Source organism: Chenopodium quinoa, unplaced genomic scaffold (genome assembly GCF_001683475.1).
Source record: "Chenopodium quinoa cultivar QQ74 unplaced genomic scaffold, ASM168347v1, whole genome shotgun sequence".
Lineage (NCBI taxonomy): Eukaryota > Viridiplantae > Streptophyta > Magnoliopsida > Caryophyllales > Amaranthaceae > Chenopodium > Chenopodium quinoa.
This window is the reverse complement of record NW_018745024.1, coordinates 3989547-4006276: the sequence shown is the minus strand read 5'-3', so window position 1 is coordinate 4006276 and position 16730 is coordinate 3989547. Positions and strand designations below refer to the sequence as shown.

General features: G+C 35.2%; 1 protein-coding gene across 5 annotated transcripts in view; it reads left to right on the top strand.

Moving 5' to 3' along the window:
* Nucleotides 1-299: 299 nt before the first annotated feature.
* The window catches only part of LOC110708332 (exportin-4-like), a 34473-nt gene continuing 18042 nt past the window's right edge, over nucleotides 300-16730 (top strand). Inside the window, exons 1-13 of one of the 5 annotated variants that reach the window (XR_002508707.1) lie at nucleotides 307-717; nucleotides 797-895; nucleotides 1543-1630; nucleotides 4028-4136; nucleotides 4838-4936; nucleotides 7547-7589; nucleotides 9477-9548; nucleotides 9665-9760; nucleotides 11805-12044; nucleotides 12594-12777; nucleotides 15304-15415; nucleotides 15594-15680; nucleotides 15788-15926. Coding sequence is in view for 4 of the 5 variants with exons in the window: in XM_021886439.1 (XP_021742131.1) it covers nucleotides 815-895; nucleotides 1543-1630; nucleotides 4028-4136; nucleotides 4838-4936; nucleotides 7547-7589; nucleotides 9477-9548; nucleotides 9665-9760; nucleotides 11805-12044; nucleotides 12594-12777; nucleotides 15304-15415; nucleotides 15594-15680; nucleotides 15788-15926 (1350 nt within the window). In the remaining variant the exon portion in view is untranslated. Of the gene's footprint in view, nucleotides 718-796; nucleotides 896-1542; nucleotides 1631-4027; nucleotides 4137-4837; nucleotides 4937-6877; nucleotides 7590-9476; nucleotides 9549-9664; nucleotides 9761-11804; nucleotides 12045-12593; nucleotides 12778-15303; nucleotides 15416-15593; nucleotides 15681-15787; nucleotides 15927-16730 lie in introns of those variants that run through there. The other 4 variants (XM_021886439.1, XM_021886440.1, XM_021886442.1 and 1 more) reach the window with 4 other exon arrangements.

Sequence of the window (16730 nt, the reverse complement as noted above, 5' to 3'; positions counted from 1 at the left end):
GTTTATACTTAAAATACCCAGTAACTTATTAGGCTTAATGTTTAGATTCTTCAAATAGACCCGCTAATGGTATTAGAGGTTCTTCAAATAGAACCGCTAATACCATTAGAGGTTCTATTTAAAGATCCTCTAACCATTATAGGTTCTTCAAATAGAATCGCTAATGGTATTAGAGGTTCTTCAAATAGAACCGCTAATAGCATTAGAGGTTCTATTTAAAGAACCTCTAAACATTACAGGTTCTTCAAATAAAACCGCTAATGGTATTAGAGGTTCTATTTGAAGAACCTCTAATACCATTAGCGGTTCTAATTTGTGTAGAACCGCAATCTTTATTAGCGGTTTATTAATAGCCAAAAAACAAACCAAAAATCCGAGCTTACGTGAACGGTATTGTGGGAAATATTTTTTAAAAACACACGGATTATTTTTTATTTTAGCATTATATACGGAAATCGCTCTTAAATTTGTAATTGTATGTTAAAAAAAAAAAAAATTAAATGACTTTCTAAATACGAGTTATACGACTACCAGCACAAATCCCAAAACACTGAAAAAACCATCCGTCGAGGACGCAACCAACACTCGCCGGAAATCGCCGTCTCAACACTTCGAGCTTCAAACACGGCCTACCGATTCAATTAAACGACCACCGCACGGCCGTTAGAAGTGGCTCTCTTTTCATCTTTACTTTCTTCAATTTCTTCGTAACCACTGGTTAGTTCATCTTCCATTTTTATTTTATTCATTCATATAATTCATCGAATTCGAAACTTCATTATTTTTTTTTGTTAAGGTACTCAAATTTCGAAGTATGCAAGGAGATAATGGCAATGATTTGGGTCGTCTTCAATCTATAATGCGTACAATTGAACTTGCTTGCAGTTCAATTCAGGTTCTTCTTCTATTGCTAATTTTGTCAATTTAGTTTAGTTTGAAATTAGGAGCTCTGTTTAATATGTAATATCGGGTTTCGATTAAATTTTGCCACACCCATTTTGTTTTTATAATGTATTTGGAGTAATAATTGTTATTGGGATTTGATCTGTAACATTGTTTTCGCCTGATTTTTGTTATCCCATTTTGTTTGTGTATTTGTTTGGAGTACCAATTGTTAGTGTAGTTCGCGATTCTGTTTTCGCCTAATATTTGTCACCCCCATTTTGTTTTTTATGCGTGAACATTGGAGTACCAATTGTTTCGGGTGCAATTACCCTCATTTTGTTTGTGTATAAGTTTCGTGTACTTACTGTACTAATTGTTATGGGTGTTGATGTAGCTGGAAGCTATGTATAGTTTGTAAGAGCGTATTTTTTGGTCTTCCGACTATGCATTGAGTGCCCAAGCTTATGCCATTTTTGGTTAAATTAGAATCTGAAATTGTACATGTCCCCTTTTTGTTTTGATTCTCTAATGCACTGCTGTTTGATTGAACTGAAATGTACATGCCTCACATATTAAAAATTGTTTCTACTATCTCCTCTCGCTGTTTCATTCTATAGAACATGATCATAGTTGCCACTTTCCTCGCATCTCTGTCAGATGCATGTAAATCCTGCTGCTGCCGAGGCTACTATTTTGTCACTCAGTCAATCTCCTCAGCCATATCAAGCTTGCAAATTTATTCTTGGTGAGCATAAGTTTTGTTGATTAATTTATATTTGGGTTTTGGCCCCTGTCCAGTTTAGCTCTTTGGTAGAAAGAAATAATATTTAGTTCTTGATGGAGGAGCGTGCTTGATGCTCGTTGGTGATGGAATTGAATGTCAGTGTCTTGACAATTGTATTGTATCTTATTGAAGTATCATATCCATCCATTTTGTTGACTGGGCAAGTTAATAGTTTCACAGGATATCAAAGAGGCTATTCATCAAAATGTGGGCTTCTAATTTGGATTGTTGGAGGAGGCTAGGTTGAGTAAGGTTTATGATTATGAGAGAGTGAATTGTTAAAGGATATTTTAAAGGTATGGATTAAGGAGGGTTTTTGGGATCTCGAGAATGAAGGGTCTAACTTTTGCGGGAGATTGCACTGGTTGATCAATTATGTTTTGAGGAAGACAAGTTTAATACCATGTATCTTAATAATGAGGTGGAGGAGGTGGTTTTTTGCGGGAAAAGCATAGTAGAACTTTGAAGATGTGAAATGTTGAATGGTTGATGGGCGACACAGGGGTATACTTATTTGTAGTAAATGGGAGGAGAAGTAGGAACTGTGATTGTCCTTGGGTTGAAGAGTGTCCGCATGAGTTCTTAAGGAGTTTTTTTTTTATATTTTTGTAAGAGGTTATCACTGACTCACCTATTATGAAATAATGATGCTGTAGAAAATCTGGTCATTGTACAAGATTTTGATATTGGCCTAGATATGAAGATTTAATGGGAGGTTAGTTGGGATATCATTGGCCTAGGATGGTTGGGATGTGATGCTTTAGTGGCAATTTTAGTTGAGTTAGCTTAGATTATTGAAAATCATCACTACAATTTTATCACTCTTTTCTTGAAAAGGATTTGCTAAATAAGTTTAGGGGCCATTTTGCTCACCACAATTTATACCGTGAAGGTGTCAAAGTGCTAAATAACCCGTTAGGAGATGTTCTTTTGAGATTTAACACCATTTTGCAATGCCAATGTGTTTTTGTGGCTCCCGAGGCAAAATAAAGTATTAAAGAAAGTATTAAAGAGACGGCTGATACATAGAAATATTAAAAAACCTTATAATAAGGTGACTTGGTTGTGATCGAGAGGTAAGGGCTTGTAGCCTTGTGGGTGATAGTGCTTGGATTCTTGCTAATATGTGGTGATGATGATTGATGTTTTTAGATGCATGAGTCCGTTGTCACATATTTTATTACCATTGTGGTTAGTATAGAACTAGCAAACAGGTTATTTGGGTCGGGTTAATTTCGGATTGGGTCAGTTCGGGTTTCGGGTAACTTGGGTCGAGTATCGGGTTGAGTTCGGGTTCGGATTAGGTATGTTCGGGTCATACCCTTTTCGGGTGGAGTATGTTCGGGTATGTTTAGGTTGTTTTATTTGTGATCAAGCTCAAATCGATAGTTTTATGTTTTGTTTTTGCTATAATAAGAAATGTCAATTCGGTTTATGAGATTGGCTACGGTTGGAGACGAACAATTTGAGTCATTTTTGGCACTAGACATTTTTAGTTCATCTATAAGGTAATTTTAGTTTGAGACATTTCGGTTATCGGATTTGAACGGGTTAGGTCAATTTTAGGTCAGGTCATTTCGGGTATTGGGTCAACTTCGGGTCGGGTCAATATCATTTTCAGGGCGGGTACAAATCGAGTAGATTCGGGTTAAAATTGGGTCGATGTTTTTGGGTTAATTTTGGGTCACGAGTTGGCTCATTTGGGTCGGGTTTGGGTTAGAATTGCCAGGTCTAGGTTATTATGCTAGCTTGAGAGGATGCAAAAGAGTGACTTAGAGAGTACAATGGAGGGATTTAAAACTTTAGGGAGTAAGAGGAAACCTAATTGTTTTTCAGATGAATGTATATGATGATATTATTTGTTTTAGGATTAGAAGGTGTTCTTGAATTTGCGGAATTGAGTCGATTTCAAGATCAAACGTTGATATCTTATTTCTAGTTTTCAACTTGGAGAGTTTTTTTTGTTAAAGTGGGATTTTAATATCCTTTCCCTTGATTACTTTGGCGTACCTTTTAGAGGAATATAAACTGGGAGAATGTTTGGGAACTTGTGATTGTGAAAGTCTTGGGGAGTTGGGGGAAATTGTATGGATGGAAGAAGGTTGATTGGGTGGTTGGATTATCTGCACCTAGTATTAATTAATCAAACGTGTTCACTCTTTTTGTTTAGCTGGAGACACCTAGAAATTGCCGGCCAACTATACTTATTCGATGTGTGTTTGAAACCAAAAACTAAATATATTTTATATCCTTGGATGGGCTTTGGCAATGGCTGTATTCTTGCCAAAGTTTTTCAGTTTTTCTTTTTATTTTTTTTATCTATTACTAAACTTCCCTTTTTTTTTTACTTTGCTCCAGAGAATTCTCAAGTGGCAAATGCAAGGTTTCAGGCTGCTGCTGCAATCCGAGATGCAGCTCTTAGAGAATGGGGGATTCTCACACCTGTGGATAAAGGAAGCTTGATTAAGTGAGTTTATTTGTTGAATTAGAAATTTGATGACTTTTGATTGGGCTAGAGTTCGAAAACATTTTTCCAGTCGTGTTTTTGTGCTTTTTGTAAACATTTTGACATATGTTAGAAACTTTGAATTTTACTTAAAGTACTTGTATTGTGACTCTCGGGGTTACTTGACACTTCAGTTTGGACCTGGAACATGCAAATTTTTTATAAATTGTCTGAGGTAGACACCAGCAAAGTGAGACAATATGCTACTATATAATCTTTCATTCACAATTTTTTCTCAGACCAAGGATGGTTTAATATGTTTTAAACCTCTAAAATTTGGACTATGCTACGTTGAACTTTCAGTTAGGGTGGGCAACTGGGCCCATGACAATCAACTTTTTTTATAAATACATAAGCATGAGACTTACAGAACATAAACAGCATCAGGTTCAGTTGTCTGAGTTTATGGGTTGAAACTAACTTAGTTCATTTCTTGTACACATTGACATGTCACTACCAAGTACCAAGTCTGAACATTCTATCTAATTTGTTTATTATGTTAAGAATATGGCATTGCTTTTAATTTAATTTAGTTTAATTTAATTTTTATAATGAATTATTCAATCATTAAACAGCGTTATTACGGGGAAACATCTTGATGTATCTTGTTCAGATGAACAATTTGGCCTTTGTTTTACTTACTTTTCTCTTCCTTCTTCCAGTTTCTGTTTGTGCTTTGTCATGCAGCATGCAAGCTCATCTGAAGGTTACGTTCAAACAAAGATTTCTTCTGTGGCTGCTCAGTTATTAAAAAGAGGCTGGTGAGTTTTAAGATCTATGATTTCTGATGGCGGGAAAATTGTTCTTGTTGTGCACATGCTGATAATATATGATATGATTTTCATATCATCCTAGTAGCATTAATGCATTAAGGGGTAAAATGAGATTGGTTGGATCATGAGGAAAGGGTCCTCCTGCTGTGTAACTCACTTAGCACTTCTGCAGTTATAAATTTACTATACTGGTTTTCTAAATTAATTTTTTGCTTTGAACTCCCTCTGTCCCAATTTAATAGTCTTCCAAGCTTTGCCCATTGTTTTATGCAATAAGTACATGTTGGCTTGGCTATTATATAATAATAAATTGAAATGTAAATGCGATCGAACTATAAATTTTGTAATTGAATGAGAGATGGTGTGGGACACTAACTTTTGGTGGGAAGAGAAGTGATAATTTATTAGTGGGTATATTTCATAAAAGGACGACTAGCTTGATGTTTATATAGCAGTATCTATAACTCTTATAAATTATATTGGGATGAACATAAATGGGAAGTGTGACGGTTAAATTAAGAACAAGGGAGTAATAAAGATTTCCACTTCAATGGCACCAAGGGAAGTGCCTCTCATACTAAGGAAGGAGTATTATATATATATATATATATATATATATATATATATATATATATATATATATATATATATATATATATATATATATATATATATATATATATATATATATATAAATTTAAAAAAAAAAAACTATGCACTTTAGTTAAGTAATCATCCAGGGTTTTGTTAATGAAGAGTGGTTTATTACATATAGGATTGTCTATATCATAGTTACCTAATTTTCTCCCTCCCTTGCTAATTTTACCTGCTTTTGCACTTGGATTGTGGTTTTTATCCATTCCAAACTATCATGGTGTGCTAGCTGGATCGTCCAGTTTTTCACACCAAAATTACTTAGTCACTTTCTGTCTTTATTTGAAAGGTTAATTGTAAGGTTGGGAACAATAATTCAAGAGCTACTAGATCTACTACTTAGCAAAACCTGTTATGAGGCAAATGTTTTGTTTAGTGGTTGTGCTTTTTATTGGGAGTGGGGGAGGTGCGGCGAATGGTGGGGTGGCTGGAAAGGGTGGGAAGTGAAGGAGATAGGATGTTGTGTGGTGGTAGTGGGACTGGTGGCTGGTTTCTCTTTGTTTTTTAAAACAAGCAACCTAGTAAATTTTAGGGATTTTCATTCCATTCTCTTTCTTTTCCTTTGTTCATTCCATTCCGTTTACTTTGTACAAACCCAATGGTCCCTTATACTATCCTTATTAGTTGTAATTTGAATTTGGGCAACTCTTGTCAACCCTAACTAGAACTTATTTTTCTTGAACTTATCTTATTTGCACTTATTTTTCTTGAGATAAGTAAAAATAAGGTGAATAGATCAGGCCCTACATTGCTGCAGTTGCGGTTGGAACCTTGATTTTTATTTATATTTTTTATCAAATTTTTTTAAGGTTTTTAGGTCTGGATAAATCATCATAGGTGCCATGTTCAAAACAGATTTTTTTTTTTTTTTTTTTTTTTTTTTGTTTAAAGTGTCTTAAAAAGTCTTATGACATGATATTGTTCTAAGATTTTTATTTCTTATGGTCTTTTAGGTCATGTTTGCCACTATTGATGCCATCTACATAACCTTGACCTTTTAATTCTAAACTAACCTTATTTGAGGACAGACCATGGGGAGTTTACTAGTCTTCAACCCTTAGTGTGGGTCTTGTCACATCACCAGATAGCAGATATTCTACTACCTTTTGTCTTTAATCTTATCTGAATACTATCCCAAGCTTACCCAGGCTTTAACACTTGCTTATAATTATATTTGTACATTTTGTAGATACCCTCAATTCTATTTTCTAAAAGGTTATATAGAGAACCATTCCTGCTATCAAGATAGATGTTCTCGAATCTTGTTCCTATTCCATTGAGAATGCTGCATCAACCTTGAAAAGTATGTTGCTCTTCCTCTTACCAACAAACTTGCAGGGGTTACCAGGGATGCTGGCAGCAAGAATGTACTTAGTTTAGTGCCACTAGGCAAGGGACATATAGCGAAAACAGGGGAGAGCTCAGAATATTGTTATGGAAGCAGAGCATTTGATGGAACATACAGTTCTATTACCACACTGGGACAGATGGCCCCTTTGGCCCTTTATGCATTAAGCAACAGAAAGAATATCTCAAGTTTCCTGACATTAAAATTTTGCACAGCAGAAATTGGTAAAAAGGGTCGGCAATAGAAAATACCATGAATTTTGAAGCATAAGAAGATAAACTGGACCTTCAAAACATTCAAGCCTGAGGAAAAATGCAGGTTGTGCAAAAGGAATCTGGCGGACTGGCGGCATAAAATGGGGATGTGGACTGTTTAGTTTAAGAAACCTTTTGAGAGATGGAGAGAGCAGAGTGCATGCTATTAAGTTAAACAAAACTTTTGCTGAAGCTTATGCTTCCTTTTTTTTTTTTTGGCCTAAGTGAGATTTGAACTTTTTCCAAGGGACCAAATTGCTTAACTGAATTGATTTTGTGAGTTTGCTTAGTTGAATCATTATCCATTTGGATTAAACTCAAAGAAAAATGCTCTGTGTGCAGGTTAGAGTTTGTGGCTTCTGAGAAGGAGGCATTTCTATTTCAGGTACAGAAGAATGTTTCCACTGAACTTACACTTTTGTCTTGTACAGCTAAAAGCTTCTATATTTCTAAAATGGATCTGGATTTCTGTATCCTTTTCTTTTCTGCATACCGACTCCTCAATATTTAGCTTTGATTGAATGTTTACTTTATGAAATGTCCAAGCTTTTATCTGTTTTATCCCTGTGATCAGTACACATGTTTTACCTTTCTCTTTTTTGTCATATGAAGAAGATTTATAATGCCGATTAGTTCCTTTTTTTTTTTTTTTTTTTTTGAAGACTAGTGCCGATTAGTTTGATCACTGTAAATGCATTTTTATTTGGGTTACATGATTAATGGTTTTACTTGAGACTTGTATTATTCCAAACTTGTTTTCCTTGTGTTAAAGTTAGTATGATTCAAGGTATGCCTATCATTGAAGTGAGAGGGACAGAGGGGGTTCAAACATATCCTGTATACCATTATTGTTTGGTGTTCAGTGAAGCTGTTTCCACTTAGGGATTTATTTAAAACTTCTTTTTTAGTTGTTAGATGACATAGATCCCTTACCACATGTGTGAGCTGCTGACCAATGAATGCTCTCTATGAAGTCTCTTGGAAACATAGAAACATATGATAGCTCTTAGATTGACATGTTGCTTCTTGAAGATTTATGGCAACGCTGTCTTCATTGTTTGAGTCATTGGGTGGTTTGCTTGTTAGTGATTTGTTTTATTTGCTCTCATTGAGCTCTTTTGAGATGTTGGAAGGTTTTTATTAGCGAATAATATTATGCTCACATGTTGCTCCTGCTTTTTTAGTACAATGTAATTTAAAAAAAAAAAGAAAAAGATTGATACAAACTCCTTTTTTCATATCCTACTGATTTCATTGACTCTGAGATGGCAACTGATGCTAACATATGCTAGCTTTATTAAGTATGTTTTGATTTTTGTACTCATTTTTTGTCCCTTTTTATTTTCTTATAATTGTCATGTTATGAATCCGCTTGAGTTCTACTAACTCTGTTTCATAATGTTCTTAACATTTCCTGTTTGTACATATATATATATATAAAAAAAAAAAAAGTAAAAGAGTCGGTAAAAATGTGGATGGTGTTAGAAATGGTGTTTAAATTATAAAGTAAGAGAGGAAGTGTAAAATTGATGGTGGATGTAAGGAAAAAAAAAAAAAAGAGAAGGTGGGTGGAAGTGTGTAAATAATGTGAGCTAAGGGATGGTAGTAAAAGGAGTTTGCCAAACATGGAATAAAGTGAAAGTGTTAAGAACTATTTGAAATGGACTATAAGGAATGTATTTAGAATATTATGAAAAAGAGTTAGTATAATATATCTGTTTAAAGCTTTTGGCTAGCACTACTTGCAATTTTGCAGAGGAGTCCTATATTTATTTTTTAGCCCCTTCTTTGAATAGTCCATTTTTTTAGCTAGGAAAAAACCCAAGAATGGACAGTGTCTTCTCATGTTTGTCCTTATGACCTATAACTTGATATACGGGCAATTTTTTTTGGGTTACTTATCACCCTCCCTTGCTACCACCAGTGTTTGAAAAAACGCGCCTAGGTGCTGAGGCGCAAGGCGATCAGGGTGAGCGCTTATTTTAGTCTGGGCGAGGCGTTTTGGGTTAGGCGCACAAAAAGCGCCTGAAGCGCATGAGGCGCACCTAAGGCGCACCCAAGGCGCACTTCAGCCAATGAGGCGCGCCTAGGCGCAGCAGAACCCCTATCGCTTTAGTGCGCCTTGAGCTTTTTTATACATTGGCTACCACTAGTGTCCATCCCCCCTTCCATTGTTCTCAATCCTATCCCCAATTGGCACCCTTTGTATTAAGTTTTATGTCCTAGTCGATGGTCATAAACAAACTAATGTCACTTAACGTTGTTTTTGCAGATAAAGCAGGCAATTACTGGCTGTCATGGTGTGGATGTTCAATTCACTGGTATAAATTTCCTTGAATCTCTGGTAATTCTTGCTATTCTAACAATTATATTCTGACGCTTTTCTTAATTTCCCCTTGGCCTTCTTCTGAAGAAAGGAACTATTTATGAGCATATTATGAAATTACATTTTCTTTTCAGGTATCTGAATTTTCTCCTTCCACTTCAACTGCCATGGGCCTTCCTAGAGAGTTCCATGAGCAGTGCAGGATGTCACTGGAGCTGGACTACCTGAAGGTTATCATCTTATTATTTGAATATTCTTGTCTTTCCTTACATTATAGCGATTACACACAGATGTGCACTGTGCACACTCTACAAACATCTGCGCATGAGTATACAAACATATGCACACTAATATATGCATGTAAGATAAACTGAGAAGAGCCAATATGTTAATCTGATGGCTGAGATAAGAGTCTCACTCGTGGAATATTTTGTTAGCTGCACAATTTGTTTTATAAGAGGTATGAGTGCTTGTTTCCCCTCATTTGGGGACGGTAAGAGTGTGCAAAACCCTCTCTTCCACCTTTCACTTCTTCCAATGGGATATGGTTACCCTAAAACTATTAAGTCTTCATCATCAGACTTGAGCAGTTGAGCCTTGGAGGCTGCTGAGCCTTGGGAGTTGAGCAAATTTTTTACCACCTGTCTGGTGTTAGTTTTTCCATAATTCTTCTTATCTTTTCAGAATTTTCAACCTTTTTTGCATCAATTTCTCCTTTTTCATAGGAGTTTATTACCCACCAAATCTCCTCTAATTTTAAAGTCTCGCTATGGTCTTCTGTAAATTGACTTAATTCAGGTAGCAAAGGTGTTAGAAAGTTTTCATGAAAAGGATTTAGTCTACATTTACAAAAATGAAGAGCAGAGAGCCTAAGTTCTGATCCAATTGGGTACCATTTCATAAGATAGAGAAGCAGGCATAGGAGAAGCCCATAATTCAATATAGCATATCCTTAGTAACATTAAACTTGGCAATATCTTACAAACTCTGATTAAGTATGAAATCTACATTATAATTTCTGTTAATTACAGGATTTTCAATAAATAAAATTATATGAAAAAATTAGGAGTTTTATGAAGATAAGACACCAATAGAATATTATAATTGTAGTTGCTGCCCTATACTTGCCTCTGTCGTTTGGTAGAGTCACCATTGTTAATGGAGGGTATGGCTGGACAGGCGCTATGGATTATCTAGCTTAACTTTAGATTGATGGATTACTTGCCAACTAAAATAATGGAGAGGAAGGAGAGGAGAGATATAATAAAAAGAGGAAATGGGGCTTTTAGGGGTTTGAGTTGCGAAGGACATCAGGATGTGCAAATGTGAAGCAACTTAATTTGCTGGAAATTTGACAAGTAATCAATAGAAATCATTTACGCCCTCCTTTTCAATTAAATATTTATAGTTCACTTTCCACAAGAACCAAGAAAAAGATTGCCAAGTGAGAGAGAAGTGGGAAAAGTACAATGTAAATGTTGAGCGGTAGGGAAGTGGGATGAAATTAGAAACAAAATGAATATTATAATGTAGGCTATATATCTAAAAAAGGGTAAAATGTAAAGTGTAATTATTTTGAAACTATAACAGTTATTGTGAAATGGAAGGAGTGTGTCATATAGGAGGAAGATTGAATGTGTTGATGGTTTTAATTTTATTTGATAGGAGGAAGAAGTCTGAAATTGTAGACTTATATTGAAGAAAATATGTGCATTTAAATTATTTGTGTGGAAATGCCAAGGACTATACAAATACTTTGTATAATCCAAGCTACTGAATATTTAATATCTGATGGCTTGAGATCCTTATCAACTTAAATCCTTCACACATGTTGGGTCACCTATACACACATTCATACTTGCTGTAATATTACTTGATTCTACATTTCTTTTCAACTCCCAGAGTCTGATTTTCAGTATACCTACATGTTTGTGGACTCTTTCATCTTGGACCAAGAATATGCATTATATATAGAATTTTTAACTCATATGCCTTGATACATATATCTAACATATCAGCCAGTCTAAGCAACATATTGTACATATAAACAAAACACTTAAAAACGTATTATTTACGTATAGTATATGTTTTCTTTCTCACACATGCTTCTCTTAGTGATTTAGCCATAGATGTGATTAATCAATATTTGGAAATCCCTTGCAGTCATCACTTTTAACGATACATCTAATTTGATCCCATGTGTGTGTATGTCTAAATTTGCACATTATTATTCTAGTCTGATCTTTTATTATAACTTTTTTTTTTTACACATAGATTTTCTATAGTTGGGCACAAGAAGCTGCTGCAAGTGTTACAAACAGAATAGTGGAATCTGATTCCGAGGTCCCTGAAGTTAAAGTTTGCACAGCTTCCATGCGTCTAATGCTTCAAATTTTGAATTGGGACTTCCGTTACAGCTCCGATGACAGTGCTAAAACGAATGTAGATGTCTTTTCTGTAAAAGCTAGAAATGATGCTGTCTTTTCTTGGCGGTCTGAATGTGTTATAGTGCAGGTAATGCTGTTTGTCCTCATAATTTTTATTTTTATATGACGGAGTTCATTTGTCACTTTTTTTTTAATTTTTTTTTTTAAAATTTGTTTAAATATTTTGTATGCAGTATTTCTTCTTCATAGTATTAACTGAACATCTCTTGACATACTCTTTTTCAGCACTGTTAAAAAGGAACTTGATTTTGTGCACTTCTATGCATTTTGTTTCTTGTTAGCACAGCATATTCCAAACAGCATATTAAAAAAAGGAACCCATAGTCTAAGATCATGTTTACTATGGTTGTGTATGTTTGATGTCCCTTATTTGTTTTGCATAAAAGGATAACTCTGCTGATATCTGTTGCTGGCTCTTGTATTGTAGTATGCTGATCCATTTCTTTGCTTTTATGGATACTACTTTCTCATCAACTTATATCATAGTAAGATCTTAAATAGGGTTGTGTATGCTGCTGACTAGATTATAAATTGGTATTAAATGAGAAGAATTCCATAAGCTGATAACCATGGCTTGGCTATTGTCTAATATTGTTTACATTTATTCTTCCTGTAGCCTGGTCCTTCATGGCAGCAGATCTTGCTTTCAAGCGGGCATGTTAGCTGGGTGTTGAATCTCTATGGAGCTTTGAGGCATAAGTTTTCACTCAAAGGCTACTGGCTTGACTGTCCAATTGCAGTTTCTGCTCGGAAGCTTATTGTGCAACTTTGCTCTTTAACTGGAAATATATTTCCATCAGGTATGTTTTGAAGCTTTTAGGCTATAAATTTTTGTAGGCAGGAACGGAGCACATTTATAATAGTTGTATCTGTTCTCTATCTTGTTGATTTGAGGATTGTGGTAAAAAATTGAAGGAGTAATTTTCTGCTATGGTGTATGAACTGGAAATTATATTTGTACACCTGCCATAAAAATTTGATCATTATAAGAATGGAGAGCCTTAATTTACCAGCTTTACCACTTTCCATATGGATGGCCAGATCAAAGTTGTGTTGTTCTCATGATGCAAAAATATGGCCACATGGTTTCGGCAGGGCCATATTGTAAAGGATTTTCAATTAACCAAACCGAAATCGATGACGGTGTTTTTCTAAAACCCAAGATCTTGTCTGTATCAAATGTTCCAACCCCAAATCACCCTGCATTGAACGTTATATCCCTTGTTTCACCAAAACGTTACGTGCTATTTGGAGATACAGTGAAAGATTCCTCATTTCTCCCCAAATTACATCGATCATAAAACCTTTGAATTCAAATTCGCATCGCCACAACCATGACATGATTTGTGATTAACATATCAAATTCGTTACCGGACAGCATGCTGTTCCCACAATTGTGACAAAAATCGTGTATTTTGAACTATGGCCTGTCCTAAATTAAAATTAAAATTAAAATTAAATTGTATTACTGTATGAGGTGCAAGAAAAAAGGCAAGCACCTCTTGCATGGGGGTGCACCTTAATATTTTTGGCTATTATGGCATTAAATATCTGAAGAAGAGCCACCCAAATACAAACGTATAGCCATGATGAATTACTAATTGGAAAAATGAAAAAAAGAGAATGGAGTTTTGTGACTGTTTCAATGACAAGGAGGGTGGGGAGCTGGGATCTTACCTACCTAGAACACAAGAAAAGAAAAAGGGAGGAAAAAGTAAGAAATAAATATAAAAATTGTTGCCTGGCATTTTCACATCACAAGCAAGGGGCTTTTGAGCTAATAGCTGACCAAAGAGGTTGAGAGAGGACGAAAAGGAAAAGTTGAAAATGATGATTGACACAGAAGAAACAGATTGAAAGAGTTAACAGAGAGTAACAGAGAATGTTAAAGACAGATAAATTCCAAGAGCTCTGCTGTCAGCCAATATTTATTCTTTCTAGTTAACTCACAAAGAAGAGTTTTCAGTGATCAGTGCTTCTGATATTGGGTTCAAATTGAAGCAATTTCTTCACAATTAGCCCAGAGCTTTTGCTAGTTCACTCTTTCTCTCATGCGCACACGTGTCACCGGACAAATAGGACCCAAGGTGCTGCACCTGGTTGAAGGTGGCTGGAAGGGTGCACTTTTCCGTGCCTATTTAACTTCACCCGTAGCCCATAAGGTTTGTGTGCTTTGCCTCTTGCTTAGGTGCCTGTCTCAGGTGCACATTATAAACTGTGGTCTTGAAGCTCTTAAAAATTGCTGGCCAGAAGGAAAAAACCCAATAATAAATATGAAAATTAACCTTCACAGCCAAGCTTCTACTATGAATTCTGCCCTTCCTGTGTCATACTTTTGTCACAATTACTATTACTTCTACTAGTACTACTATCATTATTACAACTACAGATACCAGTTTTACTACTACTGTTATTGTTTATGTTTTTGTTTGTTATGCTATTCTGTCAATCCTTTCATATGCTTCATATACTTTTTGCATCATTTGCATTACCAACTTCTCTATAGAAAAGTGCCTAAAACTGCCTATTTCTTGGGCTTCCCATATTTATTTAGAAGGCTCAATGAGGTAACAATAGGGATATACGTAGTATATACCCTTCCTTGAGGCTATTTTTGGTGCAGTGTGATTAATTGTGTGAGTCACTTGTCATCTTCTTTGATTGGTGGGTGTTGGTATTTTGTTGTTTTATTAATCTGATGGTGGGAATGTTTTTCCTCCTAGCCGTTATTATATATGGACGGTACCTACCTCTATATTCTTTTTATATTCTATTTTATTCTGTAATTATATGGGAACCTTACTTTGCTGTCTTGATGATATTATTAGGGATTACCTTTTACCTGTAATTAACCTATATGTTTTCTTTAGTGGCAAATGCACCACGAATAAAAAAAGTATTATTGAGATAGATAATTCAGTTCACTGTACCTCCCCAAAGAAAATTTATTTTGTTAGATAGTAACCAATATACTTAGAAGTAATATTATAATACTATTACCACTAGAGGACAAGGAAACCTCTAACAATTAAGAACAGAATTACTAAAAGCATGCCGGCCTGCTGGTCATGATATGGCAATTTAGCATAAGCAACCTCTGCTGTTCACTCCAACTTACTATTATGGTTTTGTTTAGTTATCTAAAGGGCTAATACTCTATACTCTCTGCATACTATTAATTGACAAAGGCAATTTATACTGCAAAATGTGGCAATTTTTTTAGCCCATTAGGGAATTGCATATTGTACGGAATCTATATTTGTTTCACAAGCATCTATTCATGGCTTGCTGACTTGTCCTTTTCATCTACATTTTATGCTGCACAGATAATGTTCAAATGCGAGAACACCACCTAGTACAATTGCTATCTGGAATCATACAATGGATTCATCCCCCAGATGTTATATCAAGTGCAATTGAATCTGGGAAAAGTGAAAGGTCTAAAGGACATGCTTTTTAAACCCCTCCCTTGGTTATTTTTGTCCTGGACTCTTAGTATTTGTTGACCTGTAACAATTGTTTTTTGTACTATTGTTATCTTTGAAATTTGGTCGCAGGTAATCATATGATGCATGTAAATCTCAGATAGATTTTTCTTATTGTGTTGCTTGTTCAGTGAGTTTCTTGATGGATGCCGAGCATTATTGGCTGTAGCAACTGTTACATCCCCATTTATGTATGATCAACTCTTGAAATCCATATGGTTAGTTCCTGATCTTGACTGTGTTTTGTTTACTTTGCTAGGAAAGGGTTTGTCTTTACAGTTATTAATTTTATTCATAATATTTTTGCATTTTTGTTTTTTTGCAGCCCTTTTGGAACAATAAATCTGTTATCTGGCTTGATGAGTGAAGTTGTTAAAGTACTTATGGCGACTGGGACTGATGAGGAAACGTGGAGTTGGGTAGCACGTGATATCTTGTTAGATACTTGGACTGCAATTCTGACGGTATGAATCTGTATCTTTCTTTGTAATGTGGTTCCTCCCCTCTCGATTCGGTTGATCCGCTATTATATTAAGAGTAGAAAGGCTAGCAATAATGCTGTCAAATCAAACCTATTAATGGGGATAAATTTTGGCTCTTGCAATAGTATCTGAAAATCCAATTGATCTGATATTCAATAAAAAATAAGGTACTCGAACCATTATAAATATCATATTGGTACCCAATCCGAAAATTAAGCTGCCGGGTACGGTTATAGTTATCAATTTACAAGTTTTGGGTACCTGATAGCTTATCCAATAACTCTTTTAGGGGGTGTTTGGTTTATGAAACCTAGGTACGAGTTATGGGTTTAGAATGGTCTAAACACATACCATATGTTTGCTTGATGATTTAAAACTTTTAAACCCATACCTCAAATCCCCAACGTATGGAGTTTAGGAACCTTGGAGGGAGGTGGGTATGGCTCATACTGTCATACCAATGCTTTAGGTATTAAATAAAAGAAAAAAAAAGTCATTCAATGAACCAAACACATGGTATTAAGAATCAAATAAAAGGAAAAAAGGTCATTCTAGAGAAGAACCATTTCAACCAACACATGGTATCAAGAATTAAGTTCCAAACCCATGCATCGTAGTTTCATTTATGATTTTAACTCCATACCACTATGTGAACCAAACGCCCCCTGATTCTTTTTTCCTACTTGATTGTTTAAGAGATTTCTAGGTGTTGTGTTGATATTGTTAATTCTTTTGTCAAGCTCAATTTTAGTTATAAAGTTAGAGACTTAACCTACCTCTCTTAAG